At 38.6% G+C, this 24,605-nt stretch overlaps 1 protein-coding gene across 1 annotated transcript in view; it reads left to right on the forward strand.

The window, feature by feature from the left end:
* The window catches only part of LOC122813990, a 116,261-nt gene extending 92,239 nt beyond the window's left edge, over positions 1 to 24,022 (forward strand). Inside the window, exon 4 of the mRNA XM_044086564.1 lies at positions 22,766 to 24,022. Within this exon, the coding sequence (XP_043942499.1) occupies positions 22,766 to 22,950 (185 nt within the window). The 3' untranslated portion in view covers positions 22,951 to 24,022. The remainder of the gene's footprint in view (positions 1 to 22,765) is intronic.
* The last annotated feature ends 583 nt before the right edge of the window (positions 24,023 to 24,605 follow it).

Genomic DNA, 24,605 nt, shown 5'->3' on the forward strand with positions numbered 1-24,605 from the left:
GTGCAGACATGTAGTTGGTATACATAAGTTAGTAGTAGTCACCATGATTGTGCAGACATGTAGTTGGTATATATAAGTTAGTAGTAGTCACTATGATTGTGCAGACATGGAGTTGGTATATATAAGTTAGTAGTAGTCACCATGATTGTGCAGACATGTAGTTGGTATACATAAGTTAGTAGTAGTCACCATGATTGTGCAGACATGTAGTTGGTATATATAAGTTAGTAGTAGTCACCATGATTGTGCAGACATGGAGTTGGTATATGTAAGTTAGTAGTGGTCAACACTATTGTGCGGTCATGGAGTTGGTATATATAAGTTAGTAGTGGTTACCACAATTGTGCAGCTATGGAGTTGGTATATATAAGTTAGTAGTGGTCACCACTATTGTGCGGCCATGGAGTTAGTATATATGTTAGTAGTGGTCACCACTATTGTGCAGCCATGCAGTTGGTTTATATAAGTTAGTAGTGGTCTTCACTATTGTGTGGCCATAGAGTTGGTATATATAGGTTAGTAGTGGTCACCACTATTGTGCAACCATGGAGTTGGTATATATAAGTTAGTAGTGGTCATCACTATTGTGTGGCCATGGAGTTGGTATATATAAGTTAGTAGTGGTCACCACAATTGTGCAGCCATGGAGTTGATATATGTTAGTAGTGGTCACCACTATTGTGTGGCCATGGAGCTGGTATATATAAGTTAGTAGTGGTCACCGCTACTGTGCAGCAATGGAGTTGGTATATATAAGTTAGCAGTGTTCTCATCTCCCCCTATATGGGAGATGCAGGGAGGCTTGGCCCCTGTGAAAGACAGTGCATTCCATTGTTAGCTGAAAGAAGCTTTCAGTGATATTTTTTGATATTTTGTCCTTTGTAGAAATGTCATTTACTGTGTGATCATGAATCCCTTTTAAAGATATTGGCTGTCATTTTTCCAAATCAGAAGACTGGGAAACACTCATTCACAACTGTCAGTTCTGCATTCTGTGTGTATAGTTGGATGACTGTTTGAGAAACTCAGGAAAGGTTGATTAATCTTAAGGAAAAGACTGACCTTTGTCATACATCTCAGATGGCACTTCAGAGATTTTTTTAAAGCTGTCACATAAGTACTCCAAGTCTCAAAATAAGAATATGAGTAGTGATAAAATAAATCTGATGTTTCATAAAAATTTTCTAGATGAAGGTTATCGCAGCTACTAATAAATTATGTGTGCAACAGTAGTGTTGTTGCCTCACAACAAGAGGTTCTCCGGTTCGATTCTCAGCTGGGGTGCATTCTGTGTGGAGTCTGCATGTCCTCCCTGCGTTCGTGTGGGTTTCCTTCGGGTGCTCCGGTTTCCTCCCATATTAAAAAGGCATGCATCTAGAGCGTGTCTCCCTGGGCTTCCTCTGAAAATTGGCTTTGTTCCAAGTCGGACTTTCACAGTTAACAAATGTTAAATAAATAAATTAAATAAATAAATTTGCAATTAAAGCTCATAAAGAACAAATTAATGTACCAATGAAGTCCCCAACTGATTGCATTTACACTCTGCTTTATAAAAAAGTATATATAATTAAAGATTAAATAAATCCACTTCTTAATTGAATTTATAGACTGTAGTTGACAGTTTCACATGCCACAGTATATATGAGGAAATAATTGATTCTATTTACTGTTTTAAGTAAGCAATTACAAATTGTTTGCTTTTACTTAGTTTCCAAAGAACATAAAGAATTTTCATAACTTTAATGGAAGTGATATACCATTTCCAGAGACCAGAGTCCATTACATCACAAGTTTACTTTGAGTCCATTACATCACAAGTTTACTTTGTGAGAGTATCATACTAGGATTACATATCAATTAAAGTCTGGATTGCTGAAGTTTCACCTTCATTATACTGAGTAGTCATTACATATATCCGTTATATATTTGCTTGCTGCATGGTTTACTGATATACCTCTCAAGTTCTTTGCTCAAGATTTTTTTTGAGTACTTTTTGCTCCCTACTTCATCCTCCTGCTTTCTTACCCAGTGATCCACATCCACTCCAGGTCTGCCATTTTTTCCATTCTCCCTTGGGCTTGATCCCACACAGCTGGAGCTGGGTGCTTATCCTAAATAATTTGTGGTGGTCTAGCCATCACCTTCAGTTGGGGGAATTTTTGTTTTGGGTCGACCCATTGTTCCACCCCTCCCATTGCAGTGTCATGGTTGTGTCTGAGGATCAGCCATGCAGTGAGGGTAGGTGGCGTATCACCCTGTCTCCACAGTGCTTCAGCCATGCATACCACCCTTTTCCCTTTCTTTGGACTATGCATTCTCAATGTGACACTCCCAGTCTCCATGAAGTATTATTGCAGGGAATGTGCACAAAGCCATCCATCCATCCATCCGGTCTGGTTTGGGTTTTTCCCTTTCTCTGGACTATGCCCTCTCGATGTGACACCCTCAGTGTCCATGAAGTTATATTGCAGGGAATGTGCATGTAGCCATCCATTTATTCTGCTTGGGATGTTATGCCCACCCCTGTCCTGCCACTCAAAAAAAAAAACTCTTTCTCATGATTTCTGGACAAAGCTACAAATAATGGGGGGCAGAAAAGGATCAAAATCATAAACAAATTTTAAATATTACACTAATTCACTTAAAAAGTTACTAGAATAACATTTTTTATCAACATGCATTTTCTGAGCAATACAAAGTGTGAAATTGTAAAATCTGGTATTATTATCTAACTGCAATGTTCAGCAATTTACCAGAAAACCAAACATTTTATAAGGGATAGGACAAAAATGTGATACTGAAGTAGGGAATTTCTGCAAAACCTGGGACATTTGAGAGGTATGGTGAAGTTTTGGGTTCATAATATATTATTTCTTGACTTTAGGATAGCAAAATCATAAATAAAGAGTAAGGCGTTTTTAAAAATTATTAGTAGATTAGTAAAAACAAGAAAAACCGAGCCAAGCTGCAAGTATGCAATCTGTCTGGGTCTCCCCTCAGGCTACCAGACCCACATGCTTGTCTCCTAGCCTGACTGTGTGTAACTGCATAAGCATATGGTACTGCCTCATCCAAATCCTTCCCTCTCAGGCCATCTGCAGGATGGTAGTTTGGTACCCCTGTTGTCTAAAGACAACCTACTAGTAGCATTTTGTCTTCTCCACTTACTGGATCTCTCACCTTTTGTTCCCCACCTTGCCTCCATGGACATCTGTATGCCACATGGCCCCACTGGTTGCATCCAAAACATTTAACCCTAGGTCCTGGATGTGTACCTGGAATAGTGGCGTCCCCTGCTACTGGCAGATTCTGTTGGGGCAGTCTGTGCTGCCCACCATGGGTTCCTTTAGACCCATGAGCAGTACTGGGAGCCCCTTTCCTGTGCAGGGATGCCCTGCTTGCTAGGTATAGGTCTCCCTCCTTCCCCAACTCATCTGAAGTAGCATATTGTCTATCAGCTAACCAGATCCTCATGTCCTCAGGCAATATGCTAAGGGCCTGTTCCCTCACCAAAAGGTCTGCCAGCCCTTCAAAAGTGGTGACCTGACATCCACTCACCCACCTATGAAAATAAGTGCTCAGTTCAGCAACATATTCACATACACTTTCATCTGCCTTGCGTCTATGCTCACAAAACATTTTTCTATACATTTCAGGTGTTAGCTTAAACAATTCTAACAAGAGATTTTTAACAGCAGTATAATCAAATTATTCACAATCAGCAAGTTTAGACAACACAATTACAGCTTTACCATGGAGTAAGGGGGTCAGGAACTGTACCAAGAGCCTTTGGTCAACATCATACTGTTTACATACCCTCTCAAACATATGAATGAAACTATAAAAATTATCTCCCTCTGTAAACTGCGGAAGAAATTTACTGACATTTTGTGCTTCTGGGGTCCAGTTACTCCCTTCCACTCTGCTGAAGAATCAGTATCTCCTTCTCATGCTGCCTCTCCTTTTCCTCACCTTCCAGGCATAGCAGTTTCTCTTTCTCCTCAGCCGGCAGACGTCTCAGTCTCTCATCTGCCTCTATGTCCAAGTGCCTGACCTCCAACTCAAATCTCTTTAGCTTCAGATGGATTTTTAGGTCCTCTGCAGAAAGGTTGAGCTGTCCATTCTCTGAAGGTGATATATCTCCACTGCCAGTCTGATCATCCTCCTGGTTGCTGTTTTCTGATGTAGCTGTGACCAAAATTGCAATCATGTCTGCCTTAGTCAGGTTTTCATGCACCACTCCTCTAGCCTGGCACATCTCAGCCAGCTGGCTCCTTGTCAGCTTTCCGTACTCCTCTGCTGACATGCTGCCTGCTCTCCCTGCCTAACTAAGCTAAAAAAAGAAATAAAACAATTGTGATCTGAACTCTGAGTATTCACAGCATGGCTGATCTAGAGTAAAAAGCACCTTCAATGATCACTGTACACAAGCTACAGGAATTCACTCTACCCACACCACTACAAGCCATTTAGTATTTGACAACCAATTAATATGCAGCATGGATATCCCACCACTGCCAAACAATTAATATGTGACACCCATGCACTGGCCCAGCAATCAAGGGCCTCAATCCTCACCACTAACACCAGTGAGGGGCATCCATATAGGGAAAGCATAATAAATACACACACAGTAAAGTACAATTTCCCTTAAGAGCACACAGAGATCACGGTCAGTCTGGGGCTGGTCTCTCCCTTTTCCTCCAGGTCCCCAATAAGACTCCCCACTGGCACAGCTATAGGGTCCGGATCTCAGCTAAAACCTCCAGCACCCTCTCTGTCCAACCAGTGCTTTGTGTCCCTTCCCAAGTAGCTGACCCACACACACACTTTGGGATAAGAATTTATATAACCACACAGACATTCCTGGGGAAGGCTGGCACAGGTTCTCCAGCTGTGCCCCTTTTACCCAGACTATATGGTAGAAATCACTGCCACCACCCAGCTAATATTTATCAGCTACTCAAAGGCCCTTAAAAGGGTGTCCAGTTATTACTGTGCAATATTATTATCCAAATGGTAAGTGTGACTGAACAGTCAAGGCTTATTAGAGTGACTTGGTACAGCATCACTATATACATGCAATGTACCCTAGAGCTTAAATTAACTTTACATAAAACAGGCACAGTTGAAAGGTTTAAAATATTTAAAAATAAATAATAATAAAAACACAAGACTATACTTCTTACTACACAGTGCTAGTCAAGAGTTCAGATCACAGAGAAATACTTAAAATAATACAGTAGCAAAAGTTCTGACATCACAGAAAAAACAAACTAGTCTAATCTTCCTATTTCCTAGCTATATCTAAGAGAAAACAAAATTCTAAATAACTTACATAAAGAGCAATGCAGGGCTGGTGATGTTGGATGTTTTCAAGACAAAAATGCTCTGAGCTCTCTGATTCTCTCTCTTTAAATTGATAACACAGAGCTGATTCACATGGCGTCATTCTTCATACTTCTCTGGTGTTCCCAGGCTAACAGAAACTACATTTATATTCTTAACACCTGGTCAGAAACCAGATTCATAAAGGACATTTATACATGCAAATTCTAGCCATTAACTCTGGTCTTAAAACAATAGCTAGGATGCCTCCCTCTGGACATATCAGCTCCGAATTTTGATATCAAAGACATTCATAAAATGCTTAACTTAGCTTTCTTACAGCAGAGTGTACTGCTGTTACATTTTTGCAGTTCAATATCCAATGCAGTCTTTTCACATTTAAGAGAACAAGCCTGTGGCTTACATTAATATTAACAAATGACAGAATTATCTACAGAATTATATCTGGCTAGGCTGGCAGCTTTTACCTATATTCACAGGAGGTTTGGGACAGACAGGAAGAAGGCATGATGAAACATGAGCATCTACTAAAGAGATGGATGGATTGTGTGAGAGAAGACATCTGGGAAATAGAAAAAAAAAAAAATTAAGCTTATTTCCTGCCTTTCTTGTTAAGTGGTACAGACTATTTGTAGGCTTCTGAGCCCCCAAGCCCTTCTGTGTTTGAGGGAAGCCTTCTAGCTTGTTTTTTTTCTTATAACTAGCCAGTTTTCTAGTTTCAGCACTCAAATCTGTTTCTTTGATTTCAGCACTTGTTCAGAAAAAAAAAAAAAAAAAAATTTCATCTGCTTTTACTGTACTTGTGTTTTTACCTACTTCTTTTTACTTTTGCATCATCTTAAAATACTCAATTGTATTTATTACTGCTTGGTGTAACTCATTCTAAGCCTTTTGGTTTAAACACTTGGGCTTCGGACCAGTTAGTTGTTTTGCACTGAGAGGGTTTGTGGTCTGCACTGTTGTGGCAGAACAGGTAGCTTACATCCTTCTAGGTTGAGAACTGCTGATTGAGGGCTCAGTGTCTGTTATTCTAAAAGTGTATTAATTCTGGTTTAAGCACTTGGGCTTTCAAGCCAGTTATTTTACATTAAGAGGGTTCGTGGTCTGCACTCTTGTGGGAGGAGAGGCTGGACTCTGCCCTTCTGAGCTGGGAATTTCTGGTTAAAGGCTTATAGTGCATGCATATCTGAACTGTTTCTTACTGAAGTTGGTGCGCCTTGTTTGCTGTGGCATAGACTGGATTCGGGCCTGCTGGATCTAGCTTTGTTTGTGTAACTTGAGCACTAATCCAGACATTCTCTAAAGTATTCAATGGTATTTATTACTGCTTGGTTGTAACTTGATTAAAGTGTAGCTATCATTCAAGTCTTTTGGATTAAGCACTTGGGCTTCAGACCAGTTGTTTTACATTAGGAAGGTTTGTGGCAAGCACTGTGGTGGCAGGACAGGTAGCTTTCATCCTTCTAAGTTGGGAACTGCTGATTGAGAGCCCAGTGTCCAAGTGTATTAGTTCTGGTTTAGGCACTTGGGCTTCAGGCCAGTTATTTTACATTAAGAGGGTTCGTGGTCTGCACTCTTGTGGGAGGAGAGGCTGGACTCTGCCCTTCTGAGCTGGGAATTTCTGGTTAAAGGCTTATAGTGCATGCATATCTGAACTGTTTCTTACTGAAGTTGGTGCGCCTTGTTTGCTGTGGCATAGACTGGATTCGGGCCTGCTGGATCTAGCTTTGTTTGTGTAACTTGAGCACTAATCCAGACATTCTCTAAAGTATTCAATGGTATTTATTACTGCTTGGTTGTAACTTGATTAAAGTGTAGCTATCATTCAAGTCTTTTGGATTAAGCACTTGGGCTTCAGACCAGTTGTTTTACATTAGGAAGGTTTGTGGCAAGCACTGTGGTGGCAGGACAGGTAGCTTTCATCCTTCTAAGTTGGGAACTGCTGATTGAGAGCCCAGTGTCCAAGTGTATTAGTTCTGGTTTAGGCACTTGGGCTTCAGGCCAGTTATTTTACATTAAGAGGGTTCGTGGTCTGCACTCTTGTGGGAGGAGAGGCTGGACTCTGCCCTTCTGAGCTGGGAATTTCTGGTTAAAGGCTTATAGTGCATGCATATCTGAACTGTTTCTTACTGAAGTTGGTGCACCTTGTTTGCTGTGGCATAGACTGGATTCGGGCCTGCTGGATCTAGTTTTGTTTGTGTAACTTGAGCACTAATCCAGACATTCTCTAAAGTATTCAATGGTATTTATTACTGCTTGGTTGTAACTTGATTAAAGTGTAGCTATCATTCAAGTCTTTTGGATTAAGCACTTGGGCTTCAGACCAGTTGTTTTACATTAGGAAGGTTTGTGGCAAGCACTGTGGTGGCAGGACAGGTAGCTTTCATCCTTCTAAGTTGGGAACTGCTGATTGAGAGCCCAGTGTCCAAGTGTATTAGTTCTGGTTTAGGCACTTGGGCTTCAGGCTAGTTATTTTACATTAAGAAGGTTCGTGGTCCTCACTCTTGTGGGAGAAGAGGCTGGACTCTGCCCTTCTGAGCTGGGAATTTCTGGTTAAAGGTTTATAGTGCCTGAATATTTGAACTGTATCTTACTGAAATTGGTTCACCTTGTTTGCTCTAGCATAGACTAGATCCAGGCCTGCTGAATCTAGCTTTGTTTATATGCTTGTTGTTTGTTTGCTTGTTATTTCCCTGGAAGCTAATTCCACCTAATACACAACTTCTCAGCGCTTCTGTGGATCACTAGTGATATCTGCATTGCTTACTGTACTTATTTCCTTGTTTCACTTGAAAGAAAGTTACTGTTTGTCGTTTTGCATTTAGTTACTTGTAACACATTGCACTCAAGTTACCTGGCACTTGCTCACTAAAGCAATTATATAAGTCAGCACTAAAAATTAAAAGCACTACACCCTCACTCCCCACTGGCCCTTGTTTTCAATTAAGGATTTCCCAATATTATTCTAGCATGTCCAAAGGTCAGTTGTCAATCTCCTCTCCGGTCCAGCTGGTGAATCTGGGAATCTTGAGGCAATGTTATAACTGCCTCATGTACACAGACAACCCTCTCCTCCTCCCACATAACACAAATACTTGTGAGAGATGCAGCTATTTAGCCAAACTGGAGGCTGAGCTCTCTCAACTCAGGACTGGCAAGACCAGACAGGAGGAGAAGGCAACTAAGCACACCACAAAACCAGCCTCACATAATGCTACCACTCCACTGAATCAAACACATAAACACACAAAGACATACTCGGAGGCTCTGAGTAAAAATTTACCTAAACAGCAGAGGCCTCCAAAGCAGACACCCAAACAACTGCTACCTCAAGACACCCCACAAGCAACACATAAACCACAAAAGCAGTGTGCAAAGCAGTCACAGCCCTTAAGGCCAAATACAACATCAAACATACTTGTCATAGGTGACTCCATAGTCAGACACACTGACGCCCCACTCACCAGGCTGAACAAGGAGAGGGTCACAGTAAGCTGCCTATCGGGCGCTAGAATCCGCCACATAACACAAGCACTCGGGTCACTCCATGGCAAGTACAAATATGACACAGTCATTGTCCATGCTGGTGTGAACGACCTGAGACGTACCTCCCTGGACTACATGAAAAGAGACATAGAGGAGCTCTCTGATTATGTAGCCCAGGCAGGTATGACCCTAACCCTGAGCAGTATCCTTCCTTCACCAAGAATGATGCCACAATATAGAGACAAGATGATCAGCTTTAACAATTGGCTTAATGTCTGGTGTCATTCAAAGGGGATCCAGTGTCTGTCTGCCTGGGATGACATGCTTGACAAGCCACGCTGCTTCGCAAGGGACGGCTTGCACCTGTCACCCTGGGATTCCGGATATTGGCTAAGGCTCTTGCCACCCCATAGTGCCTTTTTAGGCAAGGCTCAAATTCTAAACCTACCACCCTAGAAAACAAAAATGGGAAGAAACTGAGGGTAATGCTGCTCAATGCCAGAAGTCTAAATCTCAAAATGCACGCACTCGAGGCCCTTCTCAGTATGGAGAACATCGATGTCTGTGCTGTAACTGAAACCTGGTTCAAGGCTCCTGAGAGCACCCGGCACTATTAGGTTTTACCTCATATCATGCGTTCCAGCCCCAAAACCCGGACCACACCACAAAAGGAGGGGTGTATCCATATTCATAAAGGATACCCACACCTCCAGGTTGGTGGCAACGCATCAAGCTCGGAAACCATCCAGGTGCAACTAACCATAGGCAAAACTGCTCTACAAATTGTAGCATGCTACAGGCCACCCTCTCAAACTCAGGAACCCCACACAGCCTTCCTGAAGACACTGGAGGGTATAAATGTATCTCAAAACACCATCATATTGGGTGACTTCAACTACCCGAATATAGACTGGGAACATTACTCAAGCCCTAACTTTCTAGCCCAACGGTTCCTGGAGTTCATAAATTCAAATGCCATGGAACAGCTAGTCACTGTTCCCACGAGAGGAGAAAATATACTAGATCTCATTGTCACAAACATGGGGACAAAATGCTCCAAACCGAAGTATATCCCTCATTGGTGAGATCTGATCATAAACTAATCTCACTGGAAATCCACATCCCGCCCCCACCCCAAACAAAAGACCATAGTGAAGAACTTCTCTAAAGCAAACTTCACACTACTCAAGACTGGTGTGGTATCCTTCAAGGCCCCTGAGCCAGAGGAAACCACAACCCAAGCTGTGGAAGCCCTTACAAATGCCTTCTATGAACACCTCCAGGACTGCATGGATCAGGCAATCCCAAATAAAACCAAGACTCTTTCCACAAAGGGCAAACGTCCAGTCTGGTGGACCCCAGCCATTAACAAACTTTACAATAAGAGGAGAAAGCTATTACATGATAGAACAAAATCCATAAAAGGGAAGTCACCCCTGATCATTATTAGTAAAAAATTACGAGCACTCATAAAATCAACTAAGGCCAATTTTGAGAGAAAAATTGCCATGGATTCAAAGGACAATCATAAGGTCTTTTTCAGCTATGTTAGGAACCTGGGTGGAAACTCCCAGATATGCTCAGAATTAGTCCAAAATGATACAAAAATCACTGAACCCACAGGCATTGCCAACATACTGGCAGACAGGTTCAGTGCAAACTTCACCCCCCTCTCCCCCCTAAAGGAGAGATAACTATCCCAGCCGAGTGTAGCCTCCCGGACATCTCAAATGCGCAGGTGAAAGCTGCTCTCTCTAAAGCTAAAAACACAGCATCAATGGGACCGGATGGTGTCCCCGGCTGTGTGCTACACGAGCTAAATGAGGAATTAACCCGCACATAAGGCAGCTGTTTAATCTCAGCCTTACCACAGGATACGTGCCCAAGGAGTGGCGTACGGCAACTGTGGTCCCACTCCACAAAGGCGGCGCCTCTATGGACCCTGGTAATTACCGCCCCATAAGCTTAACAAGTCTAGTCTGCAAAGCTATGGAGAGGATCATAATGGAGCTCATAAACAAAGATATAGGGGACTTGCAGACATTGGACCCGACCCAGTTTGGCTTTGTCAAGGGAAGATCATGCCTTTTGAACTTGGTCGACTTCTTCGAAACAGTCACCAAGGCCATTGATGAGGGAAAGGCAGTCCATACAGCCTACCTTGACCTTGCAAAGGCTTTCGACACAATACCCCACTCGGGTATTGTAGAAAAACTTACCAGCTTAAATGTAAACCCATATGTCACAAGATGGGTTGCAAACTGGCTTAAGGACAGAACCCACAGGGTTAGAGTTGCTGGCGCTGTGTCAGACTCCAAGCCAGTCACAAGTGGTGTCCCACAGGGCTTGGTCCTTGGCCCTCTATTGTTTGGCATCTACTTCTCAGAAGTACAGGCCAGCATGGGAGGACTTTGGCTGACAAAGTTTGCAGACGACTGCAAACTGGGCGCCATAGTGGAAAGTGCATCGGACACGGATATCCTTCAGAAGGGACTCACAGAAACAGATAGCTGGTGCCAGAGCCATGGCCTGAAGTTAAACGCCAAAAAATGTATAGTCATACCCTTCGGGAAAAACAAGGTAACCCCAAGCTACCATATAGGTGGCAATCCACTAAGCACAGAAGAGGTTATCAGGGACCTGGGGACCCAGGTTGACAGTGGCCTTTCTTTTGACACTCACATTGCTAAAGTGGTTAGAAAGACCTTCTACATTGCCCACCTGATCATGAAGGGATTCACATCCAGATCTAGTGAGGTCATTGTTCCCTGTACTCTTCACTTATCAGACCAATGATCGAGTACAATGCCCCATTCGGGATGTATCTCACCCGACATCTGCAGCAATTGGAGAGACCCCAAAAGTTCCTCACCAAAAGGATAAAGGGACTCCAAAATCTGTCATATGCTGCCAGATTGAAGAAACTCCAGCTCTACTCAGTCGCATACCGTCTGCTCAGAGGTGACATGTGCCTGACATACAAGGCCATGTCCAACCCGGAATTAATGGACATGCTCCACCTCAAAAATCCAAATCCACCAAAACCACTAGAGCAAGCGACTTAAACCTTAGCACGGATATAAATAGGACGTGCTGGAGGGATAGATTTATCACTCAGAGACTCCCTATGCTGTGGAATAAAATCCCGGTCCATGTGAGGCAGAGCACCTCGCTGACTCTGTTCAAGAGAAATCTAGACCTGTGGATGGGAGATCGTAGGTTTACCCCGGGAATCATCTCTGTGTCACTGCTGGACAGAGGCACAACAAACTAATGGGCACAGTATTTTTTCATATAAGGGGTGGCGTAAGCCACAAAAATTTGGGCTAGGCTTATAAATGCCTTAGGGCAGATAGCCTACTATAAACCTATGAACCTATGAACCTATGACACCCAGGTATCACTGTTAAAGAAAGAGCAGTATTAAACTGACAGAGATATTGACAGTTGATGCAACACCCTGAGGGGTCAGATGATATTGATTATGATGACTATTAAGCCCTGTAGAGCTAACCGGAGTGTTGGACTGGTTTCGTGCTTTGGATATTTCAGTCTTATGCACTAGTACAGTTTTGTTCAAACTTTAGGTGTTTTAATACTATTTGTTTCTGATATTTAAGTCTTGTGCACTGGTGCAGCTTTGTGCAAACTTTAGGCATTTTAATACTATTTGTTTTTGATATTTAAGTATTGTGCACTGGTACAGCTTTGTGCAAACTTTAGTTGTTTTAATACTATTTGTTTTTGATATTTAAGTATTGTGCACTGGTAAAGCTTTGTGCAAACTTTAGGTGTTTTAATACTATTTGTTTTTGATATTTAAGTCTTGTGCACTGGTAAAGCTTTGTGCAAACTTTAGGTGTTTTAATACTATTTGTTTTTGATATTTAAGTATTGTGCACTGGTACAGCTTTGTGCAAACTTTAGTTGTTTTAATACTATTTGTTTTTGATATTTAAGTATTGTGCACTGGTGCAGCTTTGTGCAAACTTTAGGCATTTTAATACTATTTGTTTTTGATATTTAAGTATTGTGCACTGGTACAGCTTTGTGCAAACTTTAGGTGTTTTAATACTATTTGTTTTTGATATTTAAGTCTTGTGTACTGGTGCAACTTTGTGCAAACTTTAGGCATTTTAATACTATTTGTTTTTGATATTTAAGTCTTGTGCACTGGTACAGCTTTGTGCAAACTTTAGGTGTTTTAATACTATTTGTTTTTGATATTTAAGTATTGTGCACTGGTATAGCTTTGTGCAAACTTTAGGCATTTTAATACTATTTGTTTTTGATATTTAAGTCTTGTGCACTGGTACAGCTTTGTGCAAACTTTAGGCATTTTAATACTATTTGTTTTTGATATTTAAGTATTGTGCACTGGTACAGCTTTGTGCAAACTTTAGTTGTTTTAATACTATTTGTTTTTGATATTTAAGTCTTGTGCACTGGTAAAGCTTTGTGCAAACTTTAGGTGTTTTAGACACATTCTAATTTGCTGGTTGTATTCTATATTCATTGGAATTTATATACTATTACCCACATTATAGAGGAAGGCCTGAATTTTAATACCTATATAAAGGGACTGTATACTGACAGAGAGATTACCTGTGTTGTGGAACATAGGTGACTTATAGGCCCATATGCACATGTGGTGCCTTCTATGTAGGGAAGACACGAGGACCCTGGAAGCAACAACATTTCACTTTATCTCACTGATATTTTTGCTGCAGAAATAGAAGTGCACTGAATAAACGTATACAGAAACACCCTAGAGTAAATTTTATTCATTGGCATACATAAAGTTAATACTACAAACTGCCATGAATTGTCAGTGATGCTGTATTACAAAACTCACCACACTATCTTCATTTAACATTTCACCAAACATCCGCACCATTGATGTCAACTTATATCAGCTAATAGATAAAATTCAGTGGCAGGCTGGGTATCTTGTTCACCTCATTCCATGATATGAAGAAAACTTCCCGTACACATCAACAAAGCAGCATTCTGACTTAAGTTAGCACAGATAAATGTACTGACAGTCATAAATTCTCTCCGTGGGTTATCCTGAATAGCCCTGCTAAGCAACTAAGTGATGACCTACTGAATTATCTATTTCAATGAGATAATTTAGCTAGGCACTTAATGGGCCTAGTAACTACCTGGCTATGGACTTAGGTCACACCAAGATAAGCTTACAATGGGCCTAGTAACTACCTGGCTATGGATCTAAGTCACACCAAGTTAAGCTTGCAATGGGCCTAGTAACTACCTGGCTATGGACCTAGGTCACACCAAGCTAAGCTTGCAATAGGCCTAGTAACTACCTGGCTATGGACCTAGGTCACACCAAGCTAAGCTTGCAATGGGCTTAGTAACTACCTGGCTATGGACCTAGGTCACACCAAGCTAAGCTTGCAATGGGCGTAGTAACTACCTGGCTATGGACCTAGGTCACACCAAGCTAAGCTTGTAATGGGCCTAGTAACATCCTGGCTATGGATCTAGGTCACACCAAGCTAAGCTTGCCTGTTTCATTTTTCTGGGAATTCATGAGGCACTGGCTACAGGTCAGATGGGAAACAAAACTCCTGACCAGCTTCCTGCATTTACACAGCTTGCTGGTTAAGGACAGTGATATTTATGTCTGTGAGGTCATCATCATGAAGGACAATCAGCCAATGATTGGATGAGTCTATGGCACCAATTTGACAGTTGTCGCTTATGGTAGGTGCACCTTCTTCAGTGATTGATACTTGCACTGTTACAAGTCGTGCAACTAACTGTGTTAAGTCATCTGCAAGTTTTTTTTTTTCACTGAACCTCTTTATGGCTTCCTAGATATGATACAATTTCAGAAGTCTTTATCCCCATTGTGAGAACTTCTACTTATTAAAGGATGGATATTTATTTAAAGCTATGCATGTAATCTTTCTGAGCTAGATTAAAATAATTTAAGATTCTTACTGATGCCTATGTAGGACTTAAAGTAGGAAATTAGGTGCAAACTCTGCAGTTACTGCAAAACAGAAGCATGGAAAGCAGTTATTCATAAGCTTACATAGATGTTGTCTGTGTGTTTAGTCTGGTTGTAACCTCTAGGATTCTTGGGTGGCTTGAGTGAGGGTGGAAACTAGGAATCGAATCATGCAAAGCGATGCTGTGTGTAACTACTTCTCAGCATAAAAACAGCAGTTCAAAAATGTGTTTGCTGAAATAATGTGTTTGTGCTTCTTTAAATTAGTTCTCATTTTTGCAAATCAAAAGACTAAGAAACATTCACTCATAACCGTCAGTGCTGCATTCTATGTGTCCAGTTAAATTACTACTTCAGGGACTCAGGCATTGCTAATTATTCATAAGGAATAGAATGGCCTTTGTCATACACCTCAGCTGGAGCTTCAAAGAAATTCTGACAGTTGCCACTCTAAATCTCAGTGGTAGCAGTGCTAAAATAAATCTTCTGATTCATAAAAATATTCTAGCTGAAGACTATTTAGCAACTAATGCACTGTTTGTAATTAAAGCTAATAAAGAACAAATTAACTATCCAGTGAAATCCCAAATGACTGGGTTTACCCTCTGCTTTATTAATAAGTATACTTAAATGATGATAAAATAAATCCACTGCTCTTTAATTACAATTACAATATACAGCGTCACATAGTTTACAACATATAAGAACATTCTTGTTTATATTGGCTGTTTTATGGAAGTAATTACATTATTTGAATTGTTTGTATTTACTCCGTTCATATGCAGCTTAAAAATGTATATGTAACTTTTGTACAATTGATGTAGCAGTAAACGAGACCATTAAAACACAAGTTTACTGTGTGTACATATACCTACTACACTAGGATTACATATTGACTACAATCTGGTTTACTAAAGTTTCTCCTTCACTACTGTGTGTGCACAATGCATACATCCTTTACTTGTGTGATTACTCCAAGTTATAGTGACATAGCTCTCAACTTCTTTGCTCAAGAATTCTGGACAAAAAGGCAAAAATAATGGGACAGGGGAGGGGTAAAGGTCAAAAATCTGGAATAATTTGTAAATGTTAATCTAATTCACTGAGAAAGTTAATACAGGATGCATTTGTTGAACATGCAGTTTAGCATTACAAAGAATGAAATTCTAATGTCTAGCATAATTGACTGACTATAATCCTCAGTTATTTACCAGAAAATCAAACATTTTATAATGGGCAGGGAAAAATATGAGGCAAAATCAGAGAATTTATGCAAAATCAAGGATATTTCAGAGGTATATTTAATGATGTTTTGGAGCGTATAATATACATCTTGAATTAATGAGAGGAGCATCACAAAGAAAGGATGAGGCTTTGCTTAAAGTTTTAAACATCTTGTTCTTTATCCAAGTTGCAGCAACCTCTGAGTGAGCATAATAAATTAAGGGGTAGAGAAGCCCCTCATATGTGGCAGAAGATGCGGAAGTATACCTTTGTGTCGATGTTATTGCACAAAACTTAGCTGTGAGTACTCATTTAAAGCATAGCTTCAGGAAGTAAAAGAATGTAGTTTAGGCCATGCTTTTGTGTTTCATATTGTTACATTTTAAGGTTTCATAATGATAGGGAATTATTGGTAGATATGGGTCTGCAATTATGCAAAACATGCAGTCAAGACACATCTACAGTCATATGCCTTAACATTTATTTGTAAAAAACGATTGTATAAATCACCTATTACGTATCAAGCCCATTCTTAATGAAGAGGTAAGTGATGTAACAGTTTAGTGATGTGGTAGTTAGAACTGCTGCCTCACAATACTTGCTTCTCCAATTCAGTGAATGTGTTGTGTGCCTTCTTTGTGAAGTCTGCTTGCCCTCCTTTTACCTTTATGGATTGTCACCCTGTAGTCCAGTTTCTCCTCACATCATAAAGACATGAATATAAGTGAACTGGCAGTCATATAATTTGCCCTTCCTTCTCTGTGCAGTTGCATGTGAGTGTACAAGCACATCTTGCAATAGACTGGCATCCCATGCAGCATTAGTTTTCTCTATCTTGTTCTTGCTGAATGCTAGGATATGCTCCAGCTCTGCTGTGACCCATAATAGGATAAAGAGGGATTTTACAATAAATGAATGAATAACTGAATGACAGATTTTTCATGTTCCTACTTGAAATAAAACTAAAAGAAAATAATATCTTTGCAACATATAAATACATACAAGCTTTAGAAACTAAGCTAGTGGTCTGAAAGCATGAAGAAAGAGGGGTAAACAAGAACTCGCTAAATAAAGTTTTAAATTAAATAAAAGGAAACTGAAATAGGAAAGTGATTATGCCAAGAGAAATAGCAAAAGGCATACAAAAAGAAAGTACAAAAGCGTTACAATAAGTGGTATGGCAGTGCGCAGTTCTCTTCATATTAAATGTATTGAGTGGTCCAGCCCCTGAATTACATTTTGTGTTTTCTTTTGACTTTTTTGTGTTAGGATTTTTTTTTTAAAAGATGTATGCTTTTTCTAAGTATCTTTTGACTGTCAACATTCTGACAAGTCTTACTAACCAGAACTGTTTCATAAGGGACAGAAAACAACACAATAATTTATTTTCTTAGGGGTCAGCCTTGCAGTGGAAGAACTGTTAATGGTATATAGGACAACTAAAATTTAATTGCAGATGCAAAAATAAATAAAAACAATTTAACACAACTAGACATTTTTCTTGTTAAAGCATATTATGATACAGATGTTGGCTAATGTGGAAGATTAAACAAGTAAATATGGATATAAAACATGTTTCCGAAGTGCTGATGATATAAAACTTCAAAAGAAATCATGAGCTGACATGTTTATAGTATTCGGGCAGGACTATTATATTCATGGTAAACATTACATCGATAAGCCCTCTTGGGCTTCATACTGCATAGATTGTGTTACTTCGGGACTCATTTCCTTTCTTGCATCAGTTCCGAATCTGCTGCTTTCATTTGTTTTCCAACATAATTTGTCCCTTCATTTTATTTTATATTTATTTCACGTCTCCCTATTTACTCTTCCTTCCTTTAACCCTTCCTTGTTCTCTTCCTGTCACACTTGTTTTCATGCGTTACTTCATTTTATTTTATATTTATTTCACATCTCCCTATGTACTCTTCCTTCCTTTAACCCTTCCTTGTTCTCTTCCTATCACACTTCGTCTCATGCGTTACTTCATTTTATTTTATATTTATTTCACATCTCCCTATTTACTCTTCCTTCCTTTAACCCTTCCTTGTTCTCTTCCTATCGCACTTGTTCTCATGCGTTACTTCATTTTATTTTATATTTATTTCACGTCTCCCTATTTATTCTTCCTTCCTTTAAGCCTTCCTCGTTCTCTTCCTATCACACTTCGTCTCATGCGTTACTTTATTTTATTTTATATTTATTTCACGTCTCCCTATTTACTCTTCCTTCCTTTAACCCTTCCGCGTTCTCTTCCTATCACACTTGTTCTCATGCGTTACTTCATTTTATTTTATATTTATTTCACGTCTCCCTATTTACTCTTCCTTCCTTTAACCCTTCCTTGTTCTCTTCCTATCACACTTGTTCTCATGCGTTACTTCATTTTATTTTATATTTATTTCACGTCTCCCTATTTACTCTTCCTTCCTTTAACCCTTCCTTGTTCTCTTCCTCTCACACTTGTTCTCATGCGTTACTTCATTTTATTTTATATTTATTTCATGTCTCCTTATTTATTCTTCCTTCCTTTAACCCTTCCTTGTTCTCTTCCTATCACATTTGTTCTCATGCTTTACTTCATTTTATTTTATATTTATTTCATGTCTCCCTATTTACTCTTCCTTCCTTTAACCCTTCCTTGTTCTCTTCCTATCACACTTGTTCTCATGCGTTACTTCATTTTATTTTATGTTTATTTCACGTCTCCCTATTTATTCTTCGTAACTTTAACCCTTCCTTGTTCTCTTCCTATCACACTTGTTTTCATGCGTTACTTCATTTTATTTTGTACTTATTTCACGTCTCCCTATTTACTCTTCCTTCCTTTAACCCTTCCTTGTTCTCTTCCTATCACACTTGTTTTCATGCGTTACTTCATTTTATTTTATACTTATTTCACGTCTCCCTATTTACTCTTCCTTCCTTTAACCCTTCCTTGTTCTCTTCCTATCACACTTGTTCTCATGTTTTACTTCATTTTATTTTATATTTATTTCACGTCTCCCTATTTATTCTTCCTTCCTTTAACCCTTCCTTGTTCTCTTCCTGTCACACTTGTTCTCATGCGTTTCTACATTTTATTTTATATTTATTTCACGTCTCCCTATTTACTCTTCCTTCCTTTAACCCTTCCTTGTTCTCTTCCTGTCACACTTGCTCTCATGTTTTACTTCATTTTATTTTATATTTATTTCACGTCTCCCTATTTATTCTTCCTTCCTTTAACCCTTCCTTGTTCTCTTCCTATCACACTTGTTCTCATGCGTTACTTCATTTTATTTTATGTTTATTTCCGTCTCCTTATTTATTCTTCGTAACTTTAACCCTTCCTTGTTCTCCTCCTATCACACTTGTTCTCATGCGTTACTTCATTTTATTTTATATTTATTTCATGTCTCCCTATTTATTCTTCCTTCCTTTAACCCTTCCTTGTTCTCTTCCTATCACATTTGTTCTCATTCTTTACTTCATTTTATTTTATATTTATTTCACGTCTCCCTATTTACTCTTCCTTCCTTTAACCCTTCCTTGTTCTCTTCCTATCACACTTGTTCTCATGCGTTACTTCATTTTATTTTATATTTATTTCATGTCTCCCTATTTATTCTTCCTTCCTTTAACCCTTCCTTGTTCTCTTCCTATCATATTTGTTCTCATTCCTTACTTCATTTTATTTTATATTTATTTCACATCTCCCTATTTATTCTTCCTTCCTTTAACCCTTCCTTGTTCTCTTCCTATCACACTTGTTCTCATGCGTTACTTCATTTTATTTTATATTTATTTCATGTCTCCCTATTTATTCTTCCTTCCTTTAACCCTTCCTTGTTCTCTTCCTATCACACTTGTTCTCATGCGTTACTTCATTTTATTTTATATTTATTTCACGTCTCCCTATTTATTCTTCCTTCCTTTAACCCTTCCTTGTTCTCTTCCTATCACACTTGTTCTCATGTTTTACTTCATTTTATTTTATATTTATTTCACATCTCCCTATTTACTCTTCCTTCCTTTAACCCTTCCTTGTTCTCTTCCTATCACACTTGCTCTCATGTTTTACTTCATTTTATTTTATATTTATTTCACGTCTCCCTATTTATTCTTCCTTCCTTTAACCCTTCCTTGTTCTCTTCCTATCACACTTGTTTTCATGCGTTACTTCATTTTATTTTATACTTATTTCACGTCTCCCTATTTACTCTTCCTTCCTTTAACCCTTCCTTGTTCTCTTCCTATCACACTTGTTCTCATGTTTTACTTCATTTTATTTTATATTTATTTCACGTCTCCCTATTTATTCTTCCTTCCTTTAACCCTTCCTTGTTCTCTTCCTGTCACACTTGTTCTCATGCGTTTCTACATTTTATTTTATATTTATTTCACGTCTCCCTATTTACTCTTCCTTCCTTTAACCCTTCCTTGTTCTCTTCCTGTCACACTTGCTCTCATGTTTTACTTCATTTTATTTTATATTTATTTCACGTCTCCCTATTTATTCTTCCTTCCTTTAACCCTTCCTTGTTCTCTTCCTATCACACTTGTTCTCATGCGTTACTTCATTTTATTTTATGTTTATTTCACGTCTCCCTATTTATTCTTCGTAACTTTAACCCTTCCTTGTTCTCCTCCTATCACACTTGTTCTCATGCGTTACTTCATTTTATTTTATATTTATTTCATGTCTCCCTATTTATTTTTCCTTCCTTTAACCCTTCCTTGTTCTCTTCCTATCACATTTGTTCTCATTCTTTACTTCATTTTATTTTATATTTATTTCACGTCTCCCTATTTACTCTTCCTTCCTTTAACCCTTCCTTGTTCTCTTCCTATCACACTTGTTCTCATGCGTTACTTCATTTTATTTTATATTTATTTCATGTCTCCCTATTTATTCTTCCTTCCTTTAACCCTTCCTTGTTCTCTTCCTATCATATTTGTTCTCATTCCTTACTTCATTTTATTTTATATTTATTTCACATCTCCCTATTTATTCTTCCTTCCTTTAACCCTTCCTTGTTCTCTTCCTATCACACTTGTTCTCATGCGTTACTTCATTTTATTTTATATTTATTTCATGTCTCCCTATTTATTCTTCCTTCCTTTAACCCTTCCTTGTTCTCTTCCTATCACACTTGTTCTCATGCGTTACTTCATTTTATTTTATATTTATTTCACGTCTCCCTATTTATTCTTCCTTCCTTTAACCCTTCCTTGTTCTCTTCCTATCACACTTGTTCTCATGTTTTACTTCATTTTATTTTATATTTATTTCACGTCTCCCTATTTACTCTTCCTTCCTTTAACCCTTCCTTGTTCTCTTCCTATCACACTTGCTCTCATGTTTTACTTCATTTTATTTTATATTTATTTCACGTCTCCCTATTTATTCTTCCTTCCTTTAACCCTTCCTTGTTCTCTTCCTGTCACACTTGTTCTCATGCATTTCTACATTTTATTTTATATTTATTTCACGTCTCCCTATTTACTATTCCTTCCTTTAACCCTTCCTTGTTCTCTTCCTATCACACTTGCTCTCATGTTTTACTTCATTTTATTTTATATTTATTTCACGTCTCCCTATTTACTCTTCCTTCCTTTAACCCTTCCTTGTTCTCTTCCTATCACACTTGTTTTCATGCGTTACTTCATTTTATTTTATATTTATTTCACGTCTCCCTATTTACTCCTCCTTCCTTTAACCCTTCCTTGTTCTCTTCCTATCACACTTGTTCTCATGCGTTACTTCATTTTATTTTATATTTATTTCACGTCTCCCTATTTACTCTTCCTTCCTTTAACCCTTCCTTGCTCTCTTCCTATCACATTTGTTCTCATGCTTTACTTCATTTTATTTTATATTTATTTCACGTCTCCCTATTTACTCTTCCTTCCTTTAACCCTTCCTTGTTCTCTTCCTATCACACTTGTTTTCATGCGTTACTTCATTTTATTTTATATTTATTTCACGTCTCCCTATTTACTCTTCTTTCCTTTAACCCTTCCTTGCTCTCTTCCTATCACATTTGTTCTCATGCTTTACTTCATTTTATTTTATATTTATTTCACGTTCCCTATTTACTCTTCCTTCCTTTAACCCTTCCTTGTTCTCTTCCTATCACACTTGTTTTCATGCGTTACTTCATTTTATTTTATATTTATTTCACGTCTCCCTATTTACTCCTCCTTCCTTTAACCCTTCCTTGTTCTCTTCCTATCACACTTGTTCTCATGCATTACTTCATTTTATTTTATATTTATTTCACGTCTCCCTATTTACTCTTCCTTCCATTCACCCTTCGTCGTTCTCTTCCTATCACACTTGTTCTCACACTTTACTTCCTTCTCTCCATTTTTGTCTGGTTTTGCTTTTTATTTATTTTACAGATTTCATCACTTTCTTTACTCCTTACTTCTCTAACCATCTCCCTTGCATTTTACATTTTTTCTCACCATATCTCCCTTATTTTCTTTCATGCTTCATTTTGAGGTTCCCACCTGCTGTCATTAAATCCCTTTTTTTTCTTATTTTTCATTTCTTTTCTTCCAATTTCTTCACCATTCTTTCCTTTCTGTATTTTGTTTTTCGCCCACACTTGTCCCGCACTGTAATCTGTCTTCTGTACTCATGTTTTCTTTTCTGCACTCTGTCTTCACTTTTTATTTCTCCTCCTAGGTTTAGCAAAATAATTTTTAATTTTGTTTTATTTTCTTTCTTTCCAGATGTAGGCCTGCCAGATGGGACAACTTCCTCCAAGCCCAGTGGGATTTCTACACTTCTGCTATATTTTTTTCTCTGTCGGGGCTTGTCGTGTGTGCTCACAGCCTTGGTCATCTGCACTGTATTCCATCTTGGATGGGGAACTCCAACAGAAACATCAGTGCAAGATCCCCAGTACTTCAAATAAACTGTCCTCTGAAAACAGTAATGAAGTTCTGACATTTACTGTTAGTTTTCAGTGCATTTTATATAAGTTTTGCTTTTAAAATAATTATTATTTATTTAACCTATCTGGTATTCAAAACATAAATAAATAAATATTAATACACCTGGAGGGTAAAACTGAAATGTATTTTCCATTCAAACAAAGCAGCATATTACATTGTATGTTTTATGGTATGTCATTGTTTTCCACATATATAGGATATCTGGATTTGCCTATGGTACATGGAGCTTGCTAAAGATAACTAAAGTTTAACCCAGCACGTCTGATTGTTTGCCCACCTGATGTATAAACAAGACTGTAAACAACAGTCTCAGTCCTACTTCAGCAACCCTAGAATTTCTATCAAACTGTTAAAAGCTCTTGCCAGTTTTCAACTCACAATCTCCTCTGGATGACTTTCCCATTAATCCACCACCCTTTTTGTGAAAAATGATGTTGGCACGTTACTTGTGCTGCCTCAGTCTATGTTCTGAAATTGTGGCCATTTTTCCTCGCACATCACTTTCTTGTGAGATTCTACAATGTTGGACTTTGTTGATTCACAGTCTCCCACCATTTGTCTTCAACACATTGAGAGATATACAGAAGCGCTGGTGTACATAGTTTGTTAACCACACAGACTAAATGAACTGTGATGCAGAGGAAATTAAGCAGAATATATTAGACCACCACAGCTGTAAGGGTACTGTGGTATGTCTTTTACTCAAATGCTGACACTCTGCTCAGAAAATGTATTATCAGGTTAAAAAATATATGTATCTATAAATAGATATACATTTCTAGAAAGTGATAACATATTTTACTGAACAACTGCCCCCAAAAAATCAGTATTATGTATTAATGAAGCGATGACACTTTGAGACCTTTCTAAGCCACAATTAAATGTCATTTTTTTTATAAATTTCCCTGTGTCCTTCTTTATTGGCTTTTATATTCAGAAGCAGATTAATGTAATTCACAGCATTAAATAATGCACACACACACACACACACACACACACACACACACACACACACACACACACACACACACACACCTCATACATATACACATACACATCATACATACGCACACACATCCGCATGCGCAGACACACAAAATGATTAGATTGTACAGTTGTGCATCTAGTTGTGCATCTTATTCAAGCTCTTGGTTTGCTGTCAGTTATTTTACTCTGCAGATTTTGTCTTTGACTCGCTGCACACAGCAATAAACACACCACTGTTAATGGCATATCCTGCTTAAAGATATATTTGTGTTGTACAAGAGTCTTGCCATGAAGTGTTTCAAGTAACAAACTATCATTGCTTGTTTCAGCTACCACTAAAGATGAGTGATTGGTAAACTAGTAACTAATGGTTAATGTAATACTGACTGTGGTACACCTTCTTATTACATCCTTTAATAATACTGAGTAAGTAACAAATGTCTTTTTTAAGATTTGTCATCAACAGGATTGTGTACAGTTGCTTTCTGTGCAAAAGTTATTTTGTTGTACATTGTCTGATTTTATATAGATGTACATTTAAATAAAAATGGAGTTTTTAAGAGGTACTGCAGATTTAGTGTTGAAATGCACACCACTGCTGTTGTCTGCCATCTGCTGGAAAAGAGAC

Source organism: Protopterus annectens, chromosome 10.part0 (genome assembly GCF_019279795.1).
Source record: "Protopterus annectens isolate FY-2018-M chromosome 10.part0, PAN1.0, whole genome shotgun sequence".
Taxonomy (NCBI): domain Eukaryota; kingdom Metazoa; phylum Chordata; order Ceratodontiformes; family Protopteridae; genus Protopterus; species Protopterus annectens.